General features: G+C 49.0%; 1 protein-coding gene across 1 annotated transcript in view; it reads left to right on the top strand.

Annotated features, from left to right (window-relative positions):
- COL27A1 (collagen type XXVII alpha 1 chain) overlaps nucleotides 1-15,350 on the top strand; it is a 146,300-nt gene that overhangs the window by 114,151 nt on the left and 16,799 nt on the right. Inside the window, exons 38-43 of the mRNA XM_064727415.1 lie at nucleotides 8,187-8,240; nucleotides 8,362-8,469; nucleotides 9,845-9,898; nucleotides 10,178-10,231; nucleotides 14,595-14,651; nucleotides 14,785-14,838. Of these exons, the coding sequence (XP_064583485.1) occupies nucleotides 8,187-8,240; nucleotides 8,362-8,469; nucleotides 9,845-9,898; nucleotides 10,178-10,231; nucleotides 14,595-14,651; nucleotides 14,785-14,838 (381 nt within the window). The remainder of the gene's footprint in view (nucleotides 1-8,186; nucleotides 8,241-8,361; nucleotides 8,470-9,844; nucleotides 9,899-10,177; nucleotides 10,232-14,594; nucleotides 14,652-14,784; nucleotides 14,839-15,350) is intronic.

Genomic DNA, 15,350 nt, shown 5'->3' with positions numbered 1-15,350 from the left:
AGCTGTGCTCTGTGGCTCTGCACTGTGGTTTGTGTAATGTGCTGGTTGCCATACACGGCAGACATCTGATAGCAAGGGGTTTACAGTTCCAGGAAAGCAATTGGAGAGCCTGGAAGTACTGAAATACAACATGCTCTGAAACAAGAAATTCCCTCATTGTTCAGCAAAACTGGGAGTCGAGTTCTTTCCACTTCAATTTTAACCTGAAATCCTATCTGCAGTGTCATTCGAGCCATGTCAGGACTCAGAAATCTTCGAGCCAGACACTCCAGTGCTCTGAATTGCCATAAACAATTACATCAGAGAAGATCTTGCTGCCTTTGCCGGCCCTGTTGTGGCATGCAGATGTGCACCATCAGCCCAGAAGAGCTGGAAGGGCTGTAAATCCTTTTGCTTTGGCGCAACAAGATCCAAAGTCCTTTCATTCGCTCTTCAGGAGGGTAGACTGATAGGGCTGGGCTGGGCTGGAGAGCTGGGAAGGTTTTTTGAGGGAACTCACAAGATCAAGCCACTCTCCAGCCCAGTGCAGAGCGTGGAGTGAACTCGTGGCTCTTGGCTCTGGTGCTGCGGATGGTGTCCTGAGGATCCTTCCCACCACATTTCTGTCCCTCTCTCATCTCCAGGCTACAATCCCAAGTGGAAGGATGACTTTCTGGCCAGGGTGGACCTTCTGCTCCGAGCTGGCAGAGCTGCAATGCCAGGCTGCCCTCTGGGCTCTGCAGTGCCAGGGCAGAGCAGCAGCATCTTCTCATCCAACACATTGCTCTTGTACAATGCTGTCCAAACACCACTTACAGCAGAATTTGTCCCAGAGTGGTTTTTGCTCTTTGTTCTTTTCTGTTTCCTGCCACTGAAAACATGATTCAAAGGTTTTCTGCAACAAAGCCCCTCGCTCTGCTGCTGCTGCTGAATCCAGCCATTCTCTGCATGCACATGAGCTCAGCCACAGCTGGCAGCACCACATCCATGGCATCCAGCTCCCTGAAAACACTGAGGACAATCCTGGAGTCACCCCTGGTTTTAATCTCTGCTCTCCATGCAGAAATTTTGTGGGGTTTTTTTGATAATGTACTGAGCTGTTGTTTCCTGGAAAAGCTGTTTTTTGTGCCCTGGACTACGGGCTGTCTGTGCAGTAATAACTTGAATGAAATTTCTTAAAATCCCCCAGTAGAGAGTGTGGGGTGACGATCTGACTGAGCAGAGGAAGGAATGGAGAGCACCAGGCTGGGTGTGCAGGGGAGGGCAGTGTGTCTGTGGTACCAGTGAGGTCCTCACACCATAAATCTTAGGAAATGAGTGTGTTACTCCAAATTCTGCCTTGAATAATGTGTTAGAAGCAGGTGCACAGGACAGTGAAGGGGTCCAGGGTGATGCAGGAGGTCAGTCAGTGGCAGAGGAGGTCACAGCAGGCCATCCCCCTGCCCTACAGCCTGTCCTTTCCAGTATCAGGGGGCCAGTTCCTATCCTGGAGCCCATTTCCCAGGCCTGAAGGTGTTTGCACTTGGCCTTGGTGTGTCCTTGAGTTACAGCCCTGGAGTATCAATGCTCATGCAGACCAACACCCAGGAAACCATAAGCAAGTATTTCTCCTTGCATCAAAAACCAAAGGTGAATGAGGTTGCTCAGAAATGCAGTGAAATATGCTGAAAACTTCTGCCTTGAAGAGTTTGAGGCCAGGAGTCAGGGCAATGCCTCTCTGTGGAGCTGCAGGCCTGGGTCTCTCTGCTTCCCCTCCTGGACCCAAGGTGAGCATCCCTGGGCACCTCTGCCCACAGCTGCAATCAGCTTCTCCTCTTGCTTTGACAATCAGCTGGTGGCCCCAGGGTCAGCCTTTCCTGAACACCCCACTTAATGCAGAGCTACATGCTGGATTTTGCTGTTTGGGTGATATTATTGTGTGGGACTTTTTCCCCCTTTTTTGCCATTCTGCTCTCTGTGACTCAGCCCAGCAAATCCACTGACACCTTTGGAGCAGAGCAGGGTTGCCTGTGAGCCCTGAGCATCCTGCAGGGAATCACAGAGCTTTCCCAATCCCCAGGGAACTGCTGCTTGCAGCAACTGGGGCTGCTCTCCAGCAGCTGAGGGGCCATTTGGCCCTTGCAGGCTCTGCTGCTGGGGAAGGCAGCCTGATCCCAGCTGGTCTTAGTTTAGAGTTAATAGGAGTCAAAATGAGCCAGAATTTGAAATAAATCCCATTGGCTTGGCAGGGTTTCTTTCCTGACTCAGACGAAGGAGACACACTTTTTTGGGCAGTTGCTCCAAGATTCCCCTCCTTATTGCAAGAGAGGATTTCATTCCCCTCCTCTTCCACAACCCCAGGGCATCTGTGTCCTTCACAAGGAAGATATTAACCCTTAGTGTTTGGGGGAGTGTCAGTCAGAGCTGTGCTGCTCAGGTGCTCTCTCTATTCTTTTTTTTTTGTCCCATTGTCAGATTCCAACACTAATTTTTTGGAGCATTTTGGTTTCATTGTGTATGAAAGCTTCACAGCTCAGTGGGGATGGGGCCTTGCACTTTTCCTACACTTCCCACTCATCCATCAAGAATTCAGTGGCATCTTGTCTCCTGTGCTTTCTTAAAGATGAGGAAGGAGAGGCAAAGAGAGTGGGGGGAAAAAAGGATTATCCCAGAAACAACAAATTATGGCAGATCAGGGCTATCAGACTGAACCAGAGCAGCTCAGAGCACACAGCACTGCTCTGTGCATGACTCTTTGCTGCCTTACACTGTGGCTGCTCAGAAAAATCAAGTTAAATAGATCTCCTCCTCCTCCTCAAAACTGAAAGCAGCAAGTTTCAGCTCAACAGCTGCATGCAGATAAGAGTTTGCTCTTAAGCAGAGAGTTCAGGATACACAACTTTGGGTTGGATTCCCATTTTAAGCTGAGGAGCTCAGCTGAAAGGAAAGTCACAGCAACTCTGGCTGCAGCCTTGCCATCCAAGACCTTTTTATAGGATTTCCCCAATTTGCTGATTCTTTGAGCACAGCCAGCTCTACCTGCACTCCCCACTCGGGTTTCCACAGCAGGCCAGGAGCCCATTGCTTCCCAGTGCTCCCAGTGAAACCCTCACAGCACAATCAGGTCTTTCTTCTCGAGAACAGTTGAGTCTTTCTTCTTTCCCCATACTCATTCAGGAGCTGCTGCCCTGTCTCCTCCCCTTCCAGACTACTGCTAGGCAGAGTGATTATGAAATGTGTTTCTTATAAATCCAAAACATTTATGTCTTCAAATGCCCGGCCTAAATAATCCCACTAATTTCCTGAGTGCTTGTGAACTGTCCTCCATGGGGGGAGGCTTCTCTCCATCAAAGTTTATTAAGTAGAGGTTCTCATATGGAGACATTGCTGAGCAGTAGGAAATTATATGGGGCTTTTTCATTTCCCTCTAAATGAGCTCACTGGCTGGGCCTGGACGATATGGGCATGGTCATCCTATGGTTCATGCTTCCTACCTTTATTGCTGCTTTTAGTTTTTCTGCCCTTTTTACATCCAGTGCCTCATACTATCTTATCTTTTTTTTCCCTGTCACCATGTCACATTTCTCGTTTGCTCAGTAGCTTTATTCTGGTGGTTCTGTTTCTTCCTGCCTTATTTTTGGGAGGGAGGAGTGACCTCAGACCTTCACTCAATGACACACCAAAAAAACCAAAAAAATAGTTTGAAAATATGCTCCTGCTCCACAGCAGTCCTGAGCAATCCTGAAGCAACCTGAGGCAAGCTTTGGGAGGCTCTCCCAGCAGTTCTGTGCCCTGAGAGCTTCCTTCCTGTGCTGCAAGGAAGGCAGGAACACATTTGCCCTCTGGAATGCCAGCAGCCAGAGCAGGATGGTGAGTCACATCTCTGTTACCACTTCCCCGACCCATTGCCTGCAGCAAGAGCATCTCTGGCTGTGGGGAAGTTTGGGTCAGGATTTGAGCCCTGTTTGTTGTTTGGCTCTGCTCAGGGCATATCTCTCTGCAGTTCATTCAACTTCCTTGTTTTGTTTTTCTGGATGCTGTTGTCGGAACATAGATTTCAACTGTTGATGTCTGGAGAATTTAAAGCTGAGCTGCTCATCTCTTTGCTCCCACTAAACGTTGCTGTTGTGCTGGGCAATAGATCTGACTTTTCTGTCAAGGCCATCAGCAGCTGGAAGTCTCTTTTTCTTTTTCTTTAAAAATTAACCAATTTGCATTGGAAAATAAACCATTCTTCTTTCCCTTAGGGGAATATCTAAGGCTATACTAAAAAAAAAATCCTTGTAAATCTGTATCCTTACTGAAGATGACAATGAAATTTTAAACATGCTCAACCTAAGACTATAATTTTTTTTTGCTTTCCTTGGATATTTTGGCATAGCTGAAGGCATGTGACTTAATAAAACTGCTGCTTTCCACTGTCCCTGGTCACAAATACCATCATCATCTGGAGGTACTGATATGCTTCTCTAGTGAAGACTGCAGCATATAAAGAGAAATCACCATTTAAAAATAGCCCCACTGATGGAAGAAGCTTGGAAAGAAGATATATTTTCTCAGCAAATCAGTAACCCAAGGCATACAACAAATGTGTACAAACCTTGGGAACAAAAGCACCAAGTATTCAGTGCCTTGGCACAGTGACCCAGCTGATGTGAGTCCAGCAAAGGGAGCTTGGATTTCATTATTTTGATGTGCAGGCTTTTGTACATCTTCTGCCCTCACTCCTATCTCTGCTAAAGAGAGAAGAAATCTTAGGAACCTGAGGAACTTCACACTGCAGTAAAAGAGGTACCAAAAGGTGCTGCATTCCCAATGTGCCTTGGGGAGAGGCTGGATGAAGATACCATCTCATTGAATTTTATTTTTATCCTTTCTTGTTTTCTTCCTTTTCTGGCCCTGATGGTTTTTTTATCCCTGGACAGATGAGTCAGAAGAATGGAGAGAAAAAGGATGGGACTATTTTTGCAGGCTACCAAAGCTGTTGCTGGGTTTTTCCTTCCCTGTGCAATGTGTGGAGTGGGGCAGTGCAGTGATTTCTGGGAACTGTGCAAACCCCTGCGTATGTGCCCTGGGAACATCTGGGATTGCAACAGCAACCACATCTGGATCATCACAAGCAGAGATATCACATATCTGGGAACCCCAGACAAGTGCTGAACTGCCTCTAAATTCATCTGGGCAGGATTCCTGCGCAGTTGGAGAAAGCATATCCAGGAAAATCAGACACATGGTAGGCTTCCCACTCACCAGCACAGCTTGCTGGCCAAAGTCCTAGAAAGCGTGCTGGGAGAGCAGGGAAATGTCCCTGACTGATAGAGCTCATTCCTCTCGAGGAGGTGACTCAGGAACTCAGAATCTCAGCCACGTCTCTGCCCGTGCCGTCGCCAGCGTGGTCTGACCCATTTTCTTACACCAGCCAAGCTTTTAAGCAGTGGATGAGAGTCAAGAACAGCAAGGGAGGCTTGGAACAAGGTCTCCATGGCTTCTGTGAGTGACAGCTCCTCTCCCTGGCACTGAGAGGAGATGGTGATGCTGCCAATGTTGGGTTTTTTTCCTTCAGCAATGGAGAGAGAGCTGCACCCCAGCTGGAGGACCCAGGAGAACCTTCTGGAGCAGATGAACATCCCTGCTCCCTGAGGCTGATGTGTCATAGGGGGAAGATGGTACAATGAGTTTGCTGGAGCCCATATCTCTGCTCACACCCACCACCAAGGGAAAAGACAAGCTGAAGGAGGCCTGAGAAAGTCTGAGAAGCTGTTTGTACTCAGCTCAGCCTCACTGTGGATTGAGTTCGATTTTGTGAGCAGGACTTGGGCTGTCAGAGTTTGGTTTTTATTGTTTACCCTCTCCCAGATGATTCTATCTGTACTCCGTGATGGTGAGTGCAAGCAGGAACTTGAATGCTGGCAGATTTTAGGAGCAGTGTGGAAATTTTGTTTCTCAGATGGGAAAATTTAAAGCCTAAACTTGTCTTCTTGAAAAACAAAGACATTTCAGAAATGTAGAAATTTCAGTCATTAAACTCCCATGGGAGATGTATCCTGGTGGAGGGAGCCAGGCTGTACCTCAGACTCTTCTGAAGTATCCTGAGATCCTCGTGACCTCCCCATGAACAGGGACCACCTGCTCTGCCCAATGATAAAGAGTGTGTCTCACAGTGTGCTGCTATCTGCATTTTTACAGACAATATAAAACTTTCTCAGCCTAGGGATAGAACCTTTGCATGGAAATCTTTGTTCCATAAGCTGCCACAGCACTGCAGATCCAGGAGCGCATCTGAGTGCGCAAAACTGCTCAGCTGGAGAAGACCAAGGCCTTGTCCATCACTGGGTTAGAAACAGATCTAGCTTAAAATGGGCTTTATCCCGTCTGCAGGAAGCATCTACTGCTTGTGGTTCCACAAGCTCTCAAAGCACAGCCCAGGGAGACTGATGGAAAAACACTGTACGACTGATTAAAAACCCCAGTTGTCTCATTATTCAGTCACATCTTGTTTGACAGTAAAGCTTTTTGACTGATCCCACCATTCCCTCTCCAGATTTTTAGGCCATAATGTGCCAGGGCAGTGCTGCAGAGCAGGGGCTGTGTAGTTACTGTGCTCCAGGTGCTGAGTACCAGTGAGCTGCTGTGGAGCTGGAAGGGTCTGGCCATTTCTGATGCCTTCATTAGTGAAATCAGTGCTTTCATTTTCTGCACTCCTGTCAGAAGTGTAAATCTTGTGGGTGATGCTGGAGGCTTGGCACCCTCATCTGCTGCGGCTGCTCGGCATCTGTGGGAAAGCAGCTCCAAAAGTGATCTCTTGGAAAGGGGCAGCAAAAAATAGCACACACACAAAAAAAACCAACCCTGAGCAGTATGGAAGGGACACAGAACAAGGCTCATGTGCTCCTCTGCAGGGACCTGTGCTTTGTGAGGCCTAATGGTGTTGGCAAGGTGGACTCCTGAAATGTTTGACTTGGGTAAAATGGAGCTATTCCCTCTGGGGAAGTGAACTGGCACAATCCTTTAGGGCTGTAATGAGGCTGAATTGCTCCTTTGTGTTCAGAGCAGGCACTTCTGAGGCCCATGTTTCAGATCAGAGTGAAAACCCCCCGATATATCTCACTTTAAAAGTTGCTTTTATTCAGCTGAGACTGCAACACCAACCATGATGAAAATTATACCTTCCTAGCTGGGAAGAGGGGGAGCAGAGGGAGAGAGGTGGTGCTGGTGTGGAGATGCTGTTGAAAAGTTTGTCACAATTGCCAAAAAGCATGAGTTATTTCCTTCAGTTATACTTTTTGCTTCTTTCTGTCAAATTCAAAAATATTCTGTCTCCCTTGCAGCCAACAGGGTCAAACACAGGAAAAAATGAGTTCCCTGAGGTCCCTAAGGAGAGGCTGCTGTATTTAGCTGCTCATGGTAGCACATGCCTGTGGTGTGGGTGCAAGGAGGGGCAGCAGGTTCTGGGTTCTGAAAGCAGCTCAGCATTCCTGCCTCTGCTTGCCATGGCTCCCACCCCAAGTTTTGCATCCCACTGCATTTCTAGAAGCCTGATCAGTAGATTGCGGTTTCTGTGTGTGGCAGTAAAAACACAAATAGAGGCAGGGGGTTTCACTGGGAGCAGGAGGCTGTGTGTGGTAGGTGCATAGAGAATGAAAACATTGCCTTTTTAACAAGGTAAAAAATAAGAAGTGCTGTGGAATCAATGGTAGGTCCTAAAACTATATAAGAAGTATTGATACCTAATTTAGTGCCTATCAAAAGTATTGATACCTACTGATTCACTGCTGGTTCAAGGGTGAACCAGAGGAAACCTTTTGTGGGAATCAGGGTAAATGTCTTTTCCACATTTCAGCCCATTCTGTAGCAGAGGCTGGGTAGGTGCACTTCTGGAGATCCTTCTTTTGCACCCTTGGGGACAGATGGACACCGTTTTCCATGACCTATCTTCAAGGTGTCATTTCAAAGTCACTGTCATCAACATTATCACAGTATCACCTTTCAGCTGTGCCACCTGAGCACAAAGAGCTTTCCACCTTTAAGCAATGAGTTTTCCTCCATCTGTAGCACCTGTGGATTGTGATCTGACCTGCACAACTCCCTGGCCTCCTTGTTGGCCCCCAGGTGTGGGTGAGGATGCTCTCAGGTTTGTGTGTGCTAGGGAAACAGCTTGGGAGTGGCTGGTTGGGATGTGACTCCTTTGCTTTCCCATTCCAACAGCCTTTTGTTTTTTCTCCTTCCAGGGACCAGAAGGGAAACCAGGAAAACAGGGGGAAAAGGGCAAGCCTGGCCAGAAGGTAGGAACATCTCTCCTTGATACCATCACAGCCCGTGGATCTCCCTTCCGTTCCTCATCTCTGATGTTTTCCTGCAGAAGGAGCTTTGTCCCACACTGATGTCAGTGCCTTTGCTCTGCAGGGCAGCAAAGGCCACCAGGGGCAGCTTGGAGAGATGGGATCCCCAGGGAAGCAGGGGCCGAAGGGGAACCAAGGCCCCAAAGGATCCCGAGGTACCCTGGGACCGATGGTGAGAAGAGCTCTGCAAACGGCTGAACACAACCCACAGAAACCTGGCACTGGTGGGCACGGGCCTGGCTGGGGCACAGAGCCCAGCAGAGCCTGAAAAATGCACTGAAAATTGCTGCTAGATGGGTTTAATTGGCTAAAAACATCTTAACCCCTGTCCCAAGCAGCACAGAGGAGAGTCCATAGGGGTGGCTGGGTTGGTGCCCCGTGAGCCCAGCTCACGTTGCATGGAGGCAGTTCTGCACAACTCCCCAGATGGGCTGAAATTGCTGAAATATTGGGGATTTTTCCTCAGCTGAGTGAGCTGATAAGCTATTTTTTGCTAAGATCTTCCCCTTTGAGACTGCACACTCATGGCAAGAGCAGCTTCCAAGTCAAGCTGTGTTGTTATAAGGAACTCTGCCTTGGATTTCTGCCCTGTTTCTACACCCACTCTTGATCTACTTATCTAAAACACTTGGAGCAAGAAGAAGCATGGGAAAGGGTTTGAACTGGGTACTGAAGGTGAGGCTTCCAGAGAGAGCAGCCATAGTATGGCAGAGAGGGGAGAAATTAATTTGCTTTAGGCACAAGAGATGAATGCATCAGGACAGCAGTGGTACATAAAAGTGCCTCTCGTGCATTGCAGGCTGGGTAGGAAACTTCTTGCACTCTATTTGATAGAACTTAGTGCAAAATCAGGAATTATTTATGAACTAGGATTAGTGGTGATACTTCAGAACAGTAGCAAATGAGTGATGGAGTGATGGTTTTGATGATAGTGTTTTCCTGCACTAAAAATTGTGGCCTCACCACATATCCTCCCTTAATAGTCTTTGGCAAAGCCTCCATGGATTATTTCACAAGGGAGCAAAGCAACATCTGAGCAACAGTCTATTGGAGTGGACATGTCTTTGTCTTGTGGAAAGGGCTTTATTCCATGCTAAATGGGATTATATGGAAATTCTGTGACTCACTTTAATGTGATGATCTGATTTAAACCCGTTTGTTCACTCTGCTAAGGGTGAGATTCTGGTCTGTGGAAGTCTGGTGGACTTCCTAGCACAACACTGATTGGGATATAGAGCAGTGCAGGAGGGCAGATGAAGAGCACAGAAATGCAGCCATTTCTGACAGCAGATCTGAGTGAGGTGGGGAATCTATTGCTGCAGGCAGGCAGAGGCAGGGAAAGGCCTCCTGGCACAGCCCTCTGCATGTGTAAGAGTTAAAGCCAAGGAGAAGCCATCAGGTGCTGCAGTAGAGCTCAGGGGTGGCCAGGACAAGGACAGGCCACACTCCCATGTGTGCAGAGCTTTGCTTTGCACAGCCCAGTGCCTCCTCCCCTCGTGCCAACACCACGGGCTGCTCTCTCAGTGCCTCTGTCTCTGCCTCTCCAGGGAGCTCCAGGAAGGATGGGTGCTCAAGGGGACCCAGGCTTGAAGGGCTACCAGGTAAGGGTTTATTTTCACCTCCCAGCTTTTACCTGTTCTTAAACACAGCAAAACTGCCACTCCAGGATGCAAATTGTTCTTAAACTGTGATTTATTTCTGATCTCGAGTTTAGTTCTCTGCCAAGTCTCCATTTGCACCACCTGCATTTGGTTTATCTCTGCCCATGCCCCTCCAAAGCTGGCATGCACCACCCAGGGCTCGTGGGATCAGGGAACCAGGGAGGGCTTTCAGTCCCACAGCTCTTTCCTGGCTCCTCACGTGCTCTCTGCTCTCCACAGGGACATGCAGGACCACCAGGGCCAATTGGACCACCAGGGCCAAAGGGGGAAAAGGTAAGCTCAGGGGGTTTGGCCATCTCATTTCCCCTTGAATGAGACAATTGCTGTAACTCCATGCATCTGCACTGTGCTCACCCTGAGCTGAGGTAGAGGTGCCTGCTTGACCCCACAGCCTCTCATACACACACACACAGCCTCTCATACACACACATAACCCCTCAAAGCTGCATCCTTGCCTGTGCCAGCCCGTGCCAGGACCCCTGTGCCACCAGCACGTCCTTCCCAGACACCACGAGCCCTGTGCCAGGGGCTGAGCCAGCCAGCACGGGGCTGAGGATGTGCTTTGCCTGCATCCACAAGAATTCAGCTCCATCCCCAAGCCAAAAGGAGTCAGACTCGTGCCTTTCTGTGCTCAGGTCACAGTAACTCCCTGCACAAAGGAGCAGATCTGCAGCTGCTGGTGTTTCCCCTCTCCATGGCCCTTGCTCCACGTTCCCTGTGCCCCACCTTCCCACAGCCCCTGGCTGCAGCTGCCCTGACTCAGAGCCCTCTTTCCTCGGTGGCTTTTCCCGGGAGTTTTCCCCCTTTTGCTGAGTCAGCAGAGCCATAACCAGTCCAGGCTGGAGCAGTGAGTCACTCCTCAGTGGTTTCCTGTCGGCTCCAGGGCTGCTTGGCTCTCCCAGGGCTCATGGTGTCCTTCGCATGCCTTGTGCAGCACGGCTCCCTCCCTCCTGAGAGCTCTCTGCAGAAGGCTCTGGGGAGAGCTCCTTGTGACCTTCCAGGGCTTAAAGCGGGCTGTCTAAAAGAGGGGAGCAGCTTCCTACAAAAAGCAAAAGGATTTTGGTTAAATGTCAGGAGTTCTCTACTCAGAGGGTGGCAAAGCACTGGCTCAGGTCTGGGCTGCCCCGTCCCTGGCAGTGTCCCAAGGCCAGGTTGGATTGGAGCACCCTGGTGTGGTGGAAGGTGTCCCTGCCCATGGCAAGAAGTGGAACAAGATGGGATTTAAGGTCCCTTTCAACCCAAACCATTCTGTGATTCTGCCTTGGTGTGGGAAGGGAAGTGATGGTGATGGGGACTGGTCAGTTGTGAGGTCCCCATGAAGAGGAGAGGTGCATGAACTCTTTCTGCTCATTTTCTACTCGAGAGCATTCAGCTCTTCCTCTGCACACAGGTGGGAGGGCAGCTGCAGTGCAGACAGGAGCTCCATTGCTTAGAAAATGAGTTTATAAGGACTTGCCCTTGCTGGGGCTTTGAGTGGATGCCTTCATGCTCTTGGTGTCAGGATGCCCTGCTCTCACCATGCTCTGCCTGGAGATTCCCCCTGCAGCCAGCAGTCACTGGGGCAGGGAAAGCTGCTGTGTTCCAATAAGACATTCACACACTCAGAAATCTTTCTTTGGGGGTGAACAATGGCCATTGTGCTTTTTCTCCCATTTCCTGCTGCTGAAACACATCCATGGAGGAACAGCTGTTCCTGCTGCTCCCTATCTCCATTGCTGCCCTGCTGAACTTCCTGGCAGGTGTGAGACAAGCACAGCCAGCCCAGGATGATGTGAGAGCTGATGACCAGGCTCAGACCCTGCCCCAGAGTTTCCTTACAGTTCCACTGTCAAATCTTGAGCATCTTGGCAAAAAGTTGTGAGCCATGACCAGCAAAAGCAAGGTCAGCCATTGACTCTGCAGCCACTGAGGTGTGCAGATATGTGTGTCCATTGCTGAAATTGCAGCTGTAGTTTTATTTGAAAACATTTAAAGTTGCCATCTTGAAAGCTCTTGTAATTTCAGTAGCAAATGATCCCCAAATTATTCATCTGAAGTGCTCAGTGGAGCAATTTGCCCTTCATCAACAAGATGTTGCTCTGCAAAAGGACACTGGAAAAGCACTCCCTGAGTGGATCTGGTGCCAGAAGAGCACAGCAGTGTTATGATAAATTAATTCTACATGCAAGTATCCAAGCTGAGGCCTGATGAAGCCACCAAAGCGTTCAATGCACCCTGCTAAGAGCAGTGAGCTCTGTTAATGACCACTGACAGCTGGATCTCCTCACCCAAGTCCTCCTGGAAGGTCAGTGGGTCTTGCTGGGGAGCAGAAGGAGAAGATGCTGAACCAGGAGAGCACAAAATCATGTACTGAGCCTCCAGCACCCCTTCCTGCAGCATCCAGGTGCTCCACAAAACCTTGCATCTAAGTTTTCCTATCCACCCTCCCTCACCTCCCAAGAGTTGCCTGGATCCCAGCCTAAAGACAGACAGATTCCTTCCCTCCAGACATCTGTAACCTCTCACAAGAGTGTGAACACAAAAATGGGAGCCTGACAGTGAGAAATAAAGAGAAAATGGAAATGGGACCGTGAGCACTGTGTGAGCTGTAAGTGACATGGTGGATGGAGCCGTGCTGAAGGAGGAGGATGCAATGGTGGGGAAGATCTTCCTTCTCTTTTTCAGAGAGGAAGGTTTGGAGAGAGGCACTGCTGTGGGATCCTGCTCCCTTGTGCCATCCCAGCCAGCCACTCCACCACATTTCCTACATTTGCAGCTCCTCAAAGAGGCCTTGCTCAGAGCAGACGCCTGCTCTTGGCAGCTGCTTAAAGCAGTCCAGATGGGATCCTTTTAAAAATTACAAACTGGTGTATCTCACTTTGGGACAGCAGCCAACAACAACAAGCCTTCCCTTCTTCTCCATGCATTTTCCATTTGTATCCTAACATGTTTACTTTGCTGCCCTTTACTCTAACTTTTTTTTCACTGCAACTTTCTGAAGAATGAGCACAGAGCTTTCATCTCCCTCTCAAGCAGCTGAGGCACCAGGAAGCTCTGGAGGAGCTCGGATTCACAGGCCTAGAGCTGACCAGGCTGCAGGATTTTCTCAGGCAGGAGACAGAGAACAAGGTGGGGATCAGCCTCAAGGGGAAACAAAGCCACAATGGGGAGAAAATCTGTGATTCTTGATGCTCTTCAAGGGTCCCCAGAATTAGGAGTTTTGTCTGAGTTCATCACACTCATCTCAGGTCCCAAATGGCAAAGGTGTGCACATCCTGCTTGGGAAGAAGCAATCAGCACCAAGACTTCTGCATAGCAACAGACACACTGGGATGATTTCTTTTTTCCCTGAGAGATGAGAAATGGTGGCTTTGTTTCCCTTCTAGGCAACATTCCTTAGATAGTGGCTGGAAGGCAAACCAGTTGCCAGGTATTTTGCTGCTGGCTTCCAGCAGCAAGTTCAGTAGCACTGGAAATGTTGGCAGAGCCTGTGAGGGTTTGCTTCCCCTCCTCTCCTCTCCTCTCTGCCACCCAAGTTTCTCTCAGAGACAGGCAGGCTCACCAAGAAATTTCCTTACTATCAGCAGCTGCAGCTCCAACAGGAGAGCAGCCCAGAGAGGAGGTCAAAGAGAGCTGTGAATACACCAGAAAGGGCTGGTGCAACCACTGAGAATTACACAAGCCTGTGAAATACTTGCAGTCTGTGGAGATTTGGATGTTCAAAGCTTCTTGGAGCACCCAAGCACCTCCACTGTGCCAGAACCCCCCAGATGCACCAAAGGAGCTCTGAGACATGTTTATCCTAAGGAGCCAAAGTGCCAGAGATTGCTGTGGAGTAGTGAAAATCTGGAGGAGCTGGAATGTTGCATCCTTCCATGGGGAGCTGAGAAACAGCCATCTCTGAGCTGGGCTCCAGAGAAAACAGGACACCGTGACCCTGAGTGACTTTCACAACAGAATTTAAAAGGATAGTGTCTCTGTTAAGTCTTAAGGGATCTCTGTGTGGATGTTTTGGAGAGACCTCAGTCATAAATAAGCCGGGTGATGTTATCTGCCGGCCAAACCATGAGCTCTGAGCTCGTGCTGTGGAGCATCCCAGCAAGGACAGGGGTGTGTGAGAGCATCCCAGCAAGGAGAGGAGTGTGGGGGCATCCCAGCAAGGACAGGGGTATGTGAGAGGCTGTCTCACCTGGCTGATGGTAAAACAAGCCCACAATGGTGGCACACAACCCAGAAGCCCACCCAGACCACCCCTGCTCCCAGGACAGCCCAGGCAGTCCTCAGTGAAGGTGGGGAAATGTTTGATTAAAGAGTTTGGTTGAACTGTCAGCAATAAAACTCAGAGGCACAGAGCTATTTCCCATGTTGTCGTAATTACATCCTGCTTGCTGAGTTTTAGGAGTTGTTGAAAATAACCCTCTGCACCTGGTTACTTAAGAAGGAGAGTTAGAGCAGGGAAAAACAACCACCAGAAATGAGGAAAGCAATGTGGAGAGTCAGTGAAACAAACAACACAAAAATTTGTTTAGTCTTTCTTTGGATGAAAAGGGAGTAAATTCAACAGAGGCTTTGACTTCCCATGATATGGATTGGGTCTGTACAGACACATCTGCTCTAAAATCTGCTGTTTATATTCATACTAACATTTTCCTCACAGGGACAACAAGGTGATGACGGGAAGGTAGAAGGCCCTCAGGGACCACCTGGAGACAGAGTAAGATGTTAAATCCCTTCTCTAATCAATCCTGGAGTGATTTTTGGGGGGTGGATTAGCTGGGTTGTGGCCTTAAGCACAAGCCACTGAGATATTGCAGATGACGCCTCAAGTCTTTGTTGTGCTCTTGTAGGGCCCTGTTGGTGACAGAGGGGACCGAGGGGAGCCTGGAGACCCTGGTTATCCTGTGAGTCTTATTCCAAATGCATGATTGAAAAATGTTTGCCTTGGGGAAGTGCTCCCAGTCCACATCAGCCCCCAGACCTGCAGTCCCAGTTCATAATGTGCTGCTGTCCCTGGCCAGCTGCTGCACACGGCTGTGATTCAGATAAGGAACAGTTCTTTACCTAAAGCATAAAAACATTGCTGAAGGCAAGAAAGTCGGCACCTCACCCTGCCTGCACCTGCTGAGGGAGGCTAAAAGAATGAGCAGGGCCATTTGGGCACAGTTCTCTGTGATTATCAAGGAGATATCCTAGATAAGATGTGTGCATGATGGACAAATGTCAAGACTGATGTGCCCATGGCTGTAGATCCTTCCATGGGAAGATCTGTGAACTTTAAGATTTGGAGGCTTCCAAAATCTTTGCAAGATTTCTCTTAAAAGCAAAACCAGGCTATGAAATACCCTGCTGTGCTCCTTATTCCCTCTTTGCAGGACATGTTCAGCTGATTGGGGCTGATCTGCAAAGGCTCCAT

The sequence above is a fragment of the Zonotrichia leucophrys genome, chromosome 17, assembly GCF_028769735.1.
Source record: "Zonotrichia leucophrys gambelii isolate GWCS_2022_RI chromosome 17, RI_Zleu_2.0, whole genome shotgun sequence".
NCBI lineage: Eukaryota > Metazoa > Chordata > Aves > Passeriformes > Passerellidae > Zonotrichia > Zonotrichia leucophrys.
Note: the sequence above shows the minus strand (reverse complement) of the source record. Positions and strands in the feature narration are given on the sequence as shown.